Source organism: Colobus angolensis, unplaced genomic scaffold (assembly GCF_000951035.1).
Source record: "Colobus angolensis palliatus isolate OR3802 unplaced genomic scaffold, Cang.pa_1.0 Scaffold289, whole genome shotgun sequence".
Lineage (NCBI taxonomy): Eukaryota > Metazoa > Chordata > Mammalia > Primates > Cercopithecidae > Colobus > Colobus angolensis.
In genome coordinates this window covers 1,766,561-1,777,991 of record NW_012116143.1, presented here as the reverse complement: position 1 = coordinate 1,777,991, position 11,431 = coordinate 1,766,561, and the positions used below count along the sequence as shown (strand labels likewise).

Below are 11,431 nucleotides of genomic sequence, written 5' to 3'. Positions count from 1 at the left end.
TTTGGGAGGCCAAGGTGGGCGGATCACCTGAGGTTAGGAGTTCAAGACCAGCCTGGCCAACATGGTGAAACCCCATCTCTACTAAAAATACAAAATTAGTTGAGTGTGATGGCACACGCCTATAATCCCAGCTACTTGGGAGGCTGAGGTAGGCGAATTGCTTGAATCCGGGAGGCAGAGGTTGTAGTGAACCAAAATCACACCACTGCACTCCAGCCTGGCGACGGCGAGACAACACCTCGGGGGAAAAAAAAAAAAAACTGGAAGCAAGGGGTTGTATGCAATACTCCTTAGTAATGCTCCTGACCATAAACTTTTATCCTGTCCTTGGTCCCTGGAGGAGTGAAATATTCTCAAAATTTTCAATGTTTTCTATTTTTCTGTCTCTAATATTTATGGACACTGGCTTCAACAACTTTGAATTGTTATAAAGAAGTTGTAGGCTGGGTGCGGTGGCTCATGCCTCTAATTCCAGCACTTTGGGAGGCCGAGGCAGGTGGATCATGAGGTCAGAAGTTCGAGACCAGACTAGCCAATACAGTGAAACCCCATCTCTACTAAAAATACAAAAATTAGCCGGGCGTGGTGGTGGGTGTCTGTAATCCCAGCTACTTAGGAGGTTGAGGCAGGAGAATGGCTTGAACCTGGGAGGCGGAGGTTGCAGTGAGCCGAGATTGCGCCACTGCACTCCAGCCTGGGTGACAGAGCTAGACTCCTTCTCAAAAAAAAAAAAAAAAAAAATAGCCAAATGTGGTGGCGTGTGCCTGGAATCCCAGCTACTCAGAAGGCTGAGGCACTTGAATCGTTTCAACCTGGGAGGCAGAGGTTGTAGTAAGCCCAGATCATGCCACTGTACTCCAGCCTGGGCAACAAAGTGAGAGACTCTGTCTCAAAAAAAAAAAAAAAAAAAACAATAGCCCGCTGACCTTAGGAGCAGCAGGGTCTGAGAGTTATTTTTCCCAGTGGGCTGTCAGTTTCAGCTAAAAACTGTTGCTCTAAACAAACAAAATATTTGGAATATCTGGAGACTGAATTCTGTTCTCTTCATTATGGGAAGGAGCAAACAGAGCTAGAACTTTTATTAGATGGTAGAAAAAGTTTTGTCGGATCTTGTGCATCCTTCCTCTCATTCTTTTTGCAAATGCAGAATTGGATCCTTCATCTATGTGGGCAGGATTAGGTGACAAGTTAATATTGTTTGTTCTAAGATGGATCCACCATTTAAAAAAAAATCTTTTCAGCTTTGAAAGAATTACTGCTGGAGGACAACTTGCTCACCCATCTTCCGGAGAATTTGGATTCCCTAGTGAATCTTAAGGTTCTGACACTGATGGACAATCCCATGGAAGAACCCCCAAAAGAAGTGTGTGCTGAAGGCAATGAGGTCATATGGAAATACCTCCAGGAAAACAGAAATAGGAATATAATGGTAACAAAGGTAAAATCAGCCCAGATTGTTGATAACAGTTGCTTTAGAGGGAGTCTAATGGTAAACACATTACAGATTCCTGTGGAGCAACTCCTTACACCCTTGTCCTGCTTCTGAAAAGAGAAGTTACTTAGTAACTTTTATGTCCCCAGGGCTAAGGGTAAGAAGATTTTTTAATGTCAGCCCTAGCATTTTTGTCTTTTATGTCCCTTATTTCTTTGTCCAATAAGAAGCCAACAAATAGGCAAAGGAAACCAAAACTTCAAAATTTCAAACAATCTCAAATTCTTGGACTATTTCATTGGAATGAAAAAAGCTTGTATTCGCAAAAGCAGTAAAATAAATTTTAAAAATTAGAAATGAAAGCATTTATAGATGAGAGGCTGAGCCCAGGGTTCTGAGCTGCCATTAATTAGGATCAAAGGGCTGAGATCCTTGTAGTTCTGCTCTAGCCCTTTGAGCCCATGGAGATGTAGGACAGTTCTGGAATGTGTCCACTTCAGCCAGTGTTCTTTATTCTCCAACTGGCCCAAGTCCCCATCACCTCACAGCCGGATGACTACATAAGCCCTTTGACTAGTGTCCCTGCTTCCATGCCAGCTCCCCTACAATATACCTTCTGCTCAGCAGTAGCACTGATGCTGTTAAAACATGGGCTAGAGCTCACCACTCCACTGAAACTGGCAATCCTCCATTTCACTCAGAGTAGGAGTCAAGTCTGCGGTCCGTAAAATCCTCTCTCAATAGCCCTCAACCCTATCAGACCTAATGTCCTCCCTTTTATGATAAATCTTTTGTGATACCTCTTTTACCATTCCAAAATAAATTCAGAGATAATAAAAACCTACAAAAGCACATACTTTTAATTGAAATAATCCCTGAGTAGCAATTTAAAGGAGAAAGAAAAGTAATTTATATACAAATATATATTTCAGGCTGGGCGTGGTGGCTCACGCCCGTAATCCCAGCACTTTGGGAGGCTGAGGTGGGTGGATCACTTAAGGTCAGGAGTTCAAGATCAGCCTGACCAACATGGTGAAACCCTGTCTCTACTAAAAATACAAAAAATTAGCTGGGCATGGTGGTGTGTGCCTGTAATCCCAGCTACTCTGGAGGCTGAGGCAGGAGAATCGCTTGAACCCAGGAGGCGGGGGTTATAGTGATCCTAGATTGTGCCACTGCACTCCAGCCTGGGCGACAGCTATCTCAAAAACTAAAATAAAAAATTATTTCAATGTGTATATGCTCAGGATGGATTACACTTGAAAGAATGAAAGTTGTGGTTTTTAATTGAATACTTCCTGAAAGCATTTTGAAAAACCATGCACCGGCCGGGTGCAGTGGCTCAAGCCTGTAATCCCAGCACTTTGGAAGGCCGAGACGGGCGGATCACGAGGTCAGGAGATCGAGACGATCCTGGCTAACATGGTGAAACCCCGTCTCTACTAAAAAATAGTTTGAGACTATTTGAGACTCCGTCTCAAAAAAAAAAAAGAAAAAGAAAAACCATGCACCCTCTTGCACATTCTTAAAATGATATTTAATATATTGCTGGCCACAAGTTTAAATCATTGCAAAGGATGTAATTTCCAGTGAATTTTAAATGTTGACATTTTAAAATAGAGCTGTTAGAACAATATTTTAACTGTATCCAGTGGAAACTGAATATCATTATGATTTGTCAACACCAATTTACAAATACTTAAACAAGTTATTATTTTATAGGCAGAATTTTTATATCTTTTTTTCTTTCTTTTTTTTTTTTTTTTGAGACGGAGTCTCGCTCTGTCACCCAGGCTGGAGTGCAGTGGCTGGATCTCAGCTCACTGCAAGCTCCGCCTCCCGGGTTTACGCCATTCTCCTGCCTCAGCCTCCGGAGTAGCTGGGACTACAGGCGCCCGCCACCTCGCCTGGCTAGTTTTTTTTGTATTTTTAGTAGAGACGGGGTTTCACCGTGTTAGCCAGGATGGTCTCGATCTCCTGACCTCGTGATCCGCCCGTCTCGGCCTCCCAAAGTGCTGGGATTACAGGCTTGAGCCACCGCGCCCGGCTATATCTTTTCTTCTTAAACATGTACTTCCATTCTACTTTCCCCTCAAAATTGATCCTAAGGTTATATATATACACATATGTCTTTCATAGATTGCTCTTTTGTACTTCTAGGCAACAAAAATATTTATATAAATTAAATTTTAAAAATTTAAAAATGTATATACATTATAACTATTAGTATAAAATCACCTAAAACAACATAAAATTTCTTACAAATTTTAAAAATTATTAAACATATAGGATTTTTTACCAAAATGAGAGGGATTTTTTTAGTGTTGTTTATATATTCATGCATAAATCTTGATGATTAGTAGAATAACACAGGGTTTATTACAGATTTTACTCCTGTTTTTCATTTTACAGATGAAAGCCTTGAGAAAACTTGTTCATGCAGATTAGTTAATGAGAACGGAAGAAGCTTTTTTTGCCTGTAATGTTTTATTTTAAAAAAACAATGCTTCATACATCTCTGAACTTCTTCCAGATTTATATCCCCCAAATTGATAGCAGGTCTTAGCTGACACGTCAACTAGGTTTCCCTTATTTTTCTTGAAGGTAGAATTAGAAACCACCTGTCTTGCAAAAAGGATTGGTTAACCAATCCTTAGAGTCATTCATTTTCTCATCAACACTTGTACTTTGAATTGTCTTGTGTGTGTGTGTGTGTGTGTGTGTGTCCTAATGATTTTTGGAATCCAGGACAATGCACTATAGTGAGATTCAGGTGGGTTCAAGGCATGCCCTTCCTCTGTAGAGCACCAAAGGGGCAACTGGGATGGGGGATCTGCAGTTACGTTCTCGGGATGATTTTAGGAAGGGATGCATATGGAAGCTGAAGCTCAGGAAATGGACTGTCTTCCACCTATCCATGCCTGCACACCGTTGGAAAGGCTTTGTAGACCAGGGTACAGACCACACAATTGAAGACTACTTAACCTTAAGACAATAAAAAGTCCCATAAATTTCTAAACTGCCTCTAGAGAGTAGTGCTGTTCCCTGGATCCTGATCAGTCTGCTGTTTTCACTACCCATCTCATCTTTCCTACTCTCACTGGGCTTCAGTCACAAGCAGATACCTGGTGTTCTTCCAAGGACCAAGCGTGCTCCTGGCTCAGGGCCTTAATACTGGCTTTTCCTGTGCCCAGAGATGCTTCCCTCAGATACGGGCAAGATTCTGGCCCTCACTTCATTCCATCTCTGCTTAAACGTCCTCTTATCAGAGAGCCCTTCCTTGATACACCTTATATAAAACAGCATACCCCCAGCCACCTCTTTCATTTGTTCATTCATTTAACAAACATTTATTGAGCTTCTACTATGTACCAGGCACTGTTCTAAGCACTGAGATACATCAGTGAACAAAACAAATATTTATGTCCTCACAGCACTTAAAATCTAGTAGGGGGGAAATAAAAGCATGAAATATAAAACATAAAATTAAATACTACGTTAGAGAGTGCTACTGTGGGAAAAAAAAAACAAAAAACAAAAAAAACAAGGTCACCCTAAGGGGAACTGAAATTGCCAGTAGTGTTTGGAGGTGGGGAAGTGGGTAATTTAAATAAGATTGTCAGAGTAGGCCTCATTGAAAAGATGACAGTCTTAGCTTAGGCTGCCACAACAAAATACCATAGAACAGGTGGCTTAAACAACGGAACTGTATTTTCTCACAGTTCTGGAGGCCAGAAGTCTAAGGTCAGAGTCTGATTGGAGTCTGGTGAAGGCCCTCTTCCTGGCCTGTAGAAGCTGACTTCTCCCTGTGTCTTCATATGGCAGAAAGAGAGAGACAGAGAGAGAGAGAGAGAGAGAGAGAGAGAAATTGCACTAGAGAGTGCTAACTCTCTGATGTCTCTCCCTATAAGGCCACTAATCTCATCATGAGGGCCCCACCGTTATGACTTCATCTAAATCTAATCATCTCCCCAAAGCCTCTTTTCCAATTTCCATCACACTGGGGATTAGGGCTTCAACATATGAATTTGGGGCAACACAGTTCAGTCCATAGCAATGACAATCGAGCAAACCCTTGAAGCAGCGGAGAGGTGAGCCATCTGAATACTAAGAAGAGTTCCAGGCAAAGGAAGCAGCGAATGTACAGGCCCTGAGTCACAACTATGCCTGTGTGTCTGAGCAGGGAGGAGGCCTACATGGAGCAGAGTGAGCCAGGGAAAGGGGAGTTAAGAGGTTAGAGGGGTCAGAATTGAGGAGGCAGATCAGAGAGGGCCTTGTAAGCCATATAAGGACTTTGGCTTCTATTCAGAGAGAAATGGGGAGCCACTGGACAAGTCTGCTACTAGAGGAGGGGTGTTGCTGGGTAGGTAGGAGGGAATAGGATCCAGGGAACAAGTGAGGGCTGGCTTTAGGCAGGAGCACAGACAGCCCAGTAAGGAGCAGGAAGGCAGGGCATAGGCACTCAGATCCCCTCACCATGCATGGTCGCTCTCCATAGCACTCATCACCGTCTGTCAAATTAAACATTCATGTGTTTATTTTTTACCGTCTCTTCCCTCACTGGAATGTGAGCTCCATAAAGTTGAGACAGTTATTTCTCTGCTGTTGCCCAAAAGTCTAGAACAGGCCCTGGCACATAAAAAGCAATAAATGCATTTTTTTTTAAATTTGTCTGAATGCCTGGCCAATTGAGAAAGATAGAAAATAAAATTTAGAGTTCTGATCACATCCCATTCTCCACATCTTCAAGACCATGTATCAGAATAAAGAGATTTAACAGTCTCCAGTTCATTGTGATACCAGCCGATGCTGAATATGGGTTTATTTTGTTTTCAGATTCAGGCGTGGTGGCGTGGAACAATGGTACGGAAAGGATTTGGGAAATTCGGTGAACTACTAAAACCACGAAAGAAAGGAAAGACTTCTCCAAAAGATAAGAAAGGAAAGAAGGATGTAAAAGGAAAACCAGGAAAGGGAAAAAAGAAATAATCCTATAAATTGATAAATTGGGGTAATGGACCTAGACGGATTAAGAAGGCAAAATATCTAGGAATTAGATGCCTACTGCATTAAAATTATTCACAAAATTATGTTTGTGTGTAAAAATAAATGATTCTTACTTTTACTGAAATATTTATGGATAAAATGATATAACACCTTGGAATTTCTTCTAAATAATATGGGAGGGGGAGGGGAAAGTGGGTAGGAGTACAAGTGAAACAAGATTGGCCATACATTAATAACTGTAGAATAAGGTGATGAGTACACAGGAGTTCGTTCTACTATTTGCCTACTTTTATTTATTTTTAATTATTTTTTAAGACAGGATCTCACTCTGTTGCCCAGGCTGGTGTACAGTGGTGCAATCTTGGGTCACCGCAACCTCCATTTCCCAGGTTCCAGCAATTCTCATACCTCAGCCTCCTGAGTAGCTAGGACTATAAGCACATGCCACCATGCCTAGCTTTTATATTTCTTTGGTAGAGATGGGGTTTCATCATGTTGGCCAGGCTGGTCTCGAACTCCCGGCATCGAGTGATCTACCCGCCTTGGCCTCCCAAAATGCTGGGATTACAGGCATAAGCCACTGTACCCAGCCAGTCTACTTTTAAAACTTTTATTCTGAAATAATTATAGATTCACAGGAAGTTCCAAATAAATATTTAGGTAGGTCCATGCACTGCTCAGCCTCACTCAATGCTGACCTCTTTCATAACTATAGCACAATAACAAAACCAGAAGATTAACATTGCACTCATTTGTGTGTGTGTGTGTGTGTAATCCTATGCAATTTTGTCACATATAGTTTTCTGTAGGCACCATCACAATCAAGACACAGAATTGTTCCATTGCCACAAGTTTCCCTTGTGCTATTCCTCTGTAGCCATACCTATTGCCTACTCCTCTCCCAGTGCCTAACCTGTTCTCCAGATCCATAATTGTGTCATTTTAGGAATGTCACATAAATGGAAACATACAGTATGTAACTGGGATTGGCTTTTTTATTCAGCATAATCCACTTGAAGTCTATCCAACTGGGGCATGGATCAGTGGTTTGTTCCTTCCTGTTGCTGAAGGAGTATTCCATAGTCCCACAGTTTGTTTAACCTTTCACTCATCATTTCCAGTTTTTTTGCTATTGTGAACAAAGCTGCTATGAACATTCATGCATAGGTTTTTGTATATGCATAGATACTCATGGAATTCATGGGAATGCTTATGGTATTCATGGTATTCTTTCATACGATGTAACCCAAAATATCCCCTTTACAGCATTCAAAACCTCCTCATCCTGAAAACGTTTTAATTTGGAATAGTGTTGATTTTAAATTTGCATGTCTTTCAGGCAGTGATTGCAATACTAATTATTAGTGTAGTAAGAAGAAAGCAAAACATAATTTGACTAGAGCGTATCAGAATAGAAAGGTGTAGACAAACCTCTCTGCCATGCAATGACTTTCATGCTCTAGTAAAAGAAAATCAAAGATTTCAAAAATAGTTTAGAGCAACATGAAAACTGTCATTAATGAACTAAATTAGTTTTATGAGCCAATTCCATTTCAAAGAAATGCCTGGAGGCAATATGTTAACAATTTTTTTAAACAATAAAAAGAAGTTTTAATGTATTTTAACAAGATGTGTTTTTCACAGTGAGTTTTAAATTTTCTAACACTTTTTACTAAGATTTATATGTCAGTGACTGTCATTATTGTTCTGGTTTGTATCTGAGATAAAAGGCACCAGAACACAAAATAATAAACCATAGAAGGGTACGCTTTCTGATAAAAACTTACATAGACCACATTAAGATACATATAGTGATAGTAATGATACATGAAACTCTTAGACAGCTAGTGCCTTTCACATTAGAATCACACACACACACACTCACGCACACCCTTATATTTAGAACATTTAACTTGTAGGAAAAGAAGAGGCACAACATTTCTGGGCAAGAGAAAAGCAGTTGCAGTACCAGAATCTAAACGCTTTTGGCAAGGCTTCTAAACAGTAAATGAACTAATTATATATCCAAAACAAATCCATTGAAAAATGCCGCCTTTGTTTCATGAGACAGAGAATAATGGCATGCTTATATTAGATATTATATACATATATTTACAAAGCTCTTGTAATATAAGTCCCATTAAATGGCCCAGAAGTTGATATTCAGTTCATGACACTGGAATTGGTTCATGTTCTTTTCCTTTGGAGAATGGTTTGTAGCTTAGTAGGCTGTGGGAAGGCAGCTTACTGAAACCCACCATGGTCAAAGTGAATGCTCCTTTTTTTATCTTGGTCAAAGCATTCTAGTTCTTCCTCCTGTGAAGCTGGGAGTATCCATCTTTTCATTCCTATCTCTGTGATCTGAGGAAGTTTGGTCACAGCACATAACAAGTGTCTAAACCATTGTCCACAATCTCGAAAATTTGATGGTCGAAGGCTAATATCCAGCTCGATTAACTCTTTGAGGAACCGCACGTTTTGGCAGAACATGGTCCACCCTGCATCACAGATGCTGTCATTGTAGCTCAGGTCCAGCTTTCGCAGTTTGGCCAGATGACCTGTCTGTATGACCGACGCTGGAAAACAAAATCACTCTAAATGCTAACATACAAGAATACTGTCTGCCATGGCTATTCCCATTTCCCATAACACTATCTCCAGGACTAGTAATGACAAGATTAGTAATTAGCAATGATTTGTTATTAGCAGCTTTATTCAGGACATCTGAAATTGGTAACAGATTTCCTCTCTGTACATCCCATCTACAGCTTTTTAAATTTCTTTTTCCAAATCCCAATCCAATAATTTTTTTTGTCAAGTTCCTGCTCTCGGCTCCACTGGAGTCCCAGCTCTTCCTACAGTCTTTCTCTAATTAAATATAAAGAGTGATGGCTCATTGGCTTTAACTAAGGACCATTTGTAAATAATCGTCTTGCTGCTTATACTGTTTAATTGTTCATTGTTCATTCAGTCATTCTTCATCCAGCAATTATTTAAATGAGCACTTTCCATATGCAGAACATACCTGGATAATTTCCAATTCACCTTAGAGACCCCAATACACATGACAGTTTTCCCTATATGGGTACTACCTACAATGGCACTTAAAAATGATGACTAATGTACAATCTGAGCTATTTGATCAGAAAATAAATAAGTTGATGAAATAAAGACTTCTGTAAGAGGAGGCAGGAGAGATAACCAAGGCAAATAGAACATGCTTCCCTTTTCAACCAAACCCAGGAATGGATTGCAGAGATCAGGTGAGTTGTGTAGAATCTTGGAGATGAAAGGGATCTTGGAAGTCTCCTTATCCAACCTCCTAGTAAATGATCAGAGAGAAATCCTTTTCACAGCCTCTCTACTGATGATCATCACAATTCTGCCTGAACCGTTCTTTCAAGTTTGCCTCAGCATTATGGAGCAGCTCCTAGCAGGAGGAAGCCTTCCCACAGGGCCCCAATCTATCTTCTGGTGTCTTTCACCCCGTGCCCCCATCAGTCAGCTGAAACATTCAGCTCCTTCTTCCTCATGTCAGCCCTGCAGTGTTAGACAACAGCCAGGTCTCCCTCAAACTTTATCCCTCTAGGACTGAACATGCCCTGTTCTTTCAGTCTTTCCTCACACACATGGCTTTCCAATCAAGGAGGATGTTCCAACTCCATCACTTTCACTTGCCTACAGTTTCATTCCACAGTGAATTTGAGAGCTCAGCCACCCGTGCACACAGCAGCTGCACTCTGTCTCTAGGTGTCCATGTCAATGTGTGTCTCTCTTCCTTCCTGTCTTGCAACATTACTCACAATATTCTCGAGACCTAACTAAGTGTTAAAGACAATGTGCATGCTTTTTCTCTTTCATCCTATTTTACTATTTTAGATTTATTACATTTTTAAAAATCTAGGTAGTGGAAACGTAGGCCATAGATATACTCTTTATAGTTTACTATGTGAAAAAATAAATGCCATTAATTATTTTTAAAATGTGCATAAGCTAGTGATTAACAAATTTTTAATGTTTCTATTAGAAAAAATATAAAAGTGGCAATTGCTAAAACCACTTATAGTAATACTTGTTTTTTGTTGCCGTTATTGTTTTTGTTTTTTGAGATAGAGCTGCTCTTTGCCCAGGCTGGAATGCAATGGCACAATCTCAGCTCACTGCAACCTCCAACTCCAGGTTCAAGTGATCCTCCTGCCTCAGCCTTCCAAGTAGCTGGGATTACAGGCACCCACCACTACGCCCAGCTAATTTTTTTTTACTTTCATTAGAGACAGGGTTTCGCCATGTTGGCCAGGCTGGTCTCAAACTCCTGACCTCAGGTGATCCACCCACCTCGTCCTCCCAAAGTGCTGGGATTACAGTTGTGAGCCACGATGCCTGACCTGTAATACTTGTTATTGACTAAAAATTCAAAGAAGGAAAATATACCCTGATGAAATGTAAAAGTATAAATTTGACCTAAGAAAAAACTGTCAGTAAAGATTAAAAAAATATATACGATGGCTGAAGACATGGCAAATAAAATTTGATGCAGACAAAAATAAAAAAGACCTAATTGAGGCCTGGTGTGGTGGCTCACGCCTATAATCCCAGCACTTTGGGAGGCCAAAATGGGCAGATCACGAGGTCAGGAGATCAAGACCATCCCGGCTAACACAGTGAAACCCTATCTCTACTAAAAATACACACACACACAAAAATTAGCCAGGCATAATGGTGGGCACCTGTAGTCCCAGCTACTGGGGAGGCTAAGGCAAGAGAATGGCTTGAACCTTGGAGGCGGAGCTTGCAGTGAACCAAGACTACGCCACTGCACTCCAGCCTGGGTGACAGAGCGAGACTCCGTCTCAAAAAAAAAAAAAAAAACCTAATTGAAGAAGCAAATTTTAATTATAAACATTAAATAAAATAACTTAAATATATTTAATGGTGTCTAATTCAGAAAAATAAATAAATAAAAATCAAAAGCTTATTTTTTAGAAGACTCAC

General features: G+C 40.5%; 2 protein-coding genes across 4 annotated transcripts in view; one reads left to right on the top strand and one right to left on the bottom strand.

Moving 5' to 3' along the window:
* LRRIQ4 (leucine-rich repeats and IQ motif containing 4) overlaps nucleotides 1-6,563 on the top strand; it is a 25,606-nt gene extending 19,043 nt beyond the window's left edge. Inside the window, exons 5-6 of the mRNA XM_011949016.1 lie at nucleotides 1,242-1,438; nucleotides 6,269-6,563. Of these exons, the coding sequence (XP_011804406.1) occupies nucleotides 1,242-1,438; nucleotides 6,269-6,421 (350 nt within the window). The 3' untranslated portion in view covers nucleotides 6,422-6,563. The remainder of the gene's footprint in view (nucleotides 1-1,241; nucleotides 1,439-6,268) is intronic.
* A 1,462-nt stretch (nucleotides 6,564-8,025) lies between these two features.
* The window catches only part of LRRC31 (leucine rich repeat containing 31), a 30,814-nt gene continuing 27,408 nt past the window's right edge, over nucleotides 8,026-11,431 (bottom strand). The window contains exon 9 of one of the 3 annotated variants that reach the window (XM_011949012.1): nucleotides 8,026-9,015. In XM_011949012.1, coding sequence (XP_011804402.1) covers nucleotides 8,684-9,015 — 332 coding nt within the window. In that variant the 3' untranslated portion in view covers nucleotides 8,026-8,683. Of the gene's footprint in view, nucleotides 9,034-11,431 lie in introns of all 3 variants that reach the window. The other 2 variants (XM_011949013.1, XM_011949015.1) reach the window with 2 other exon arrangements.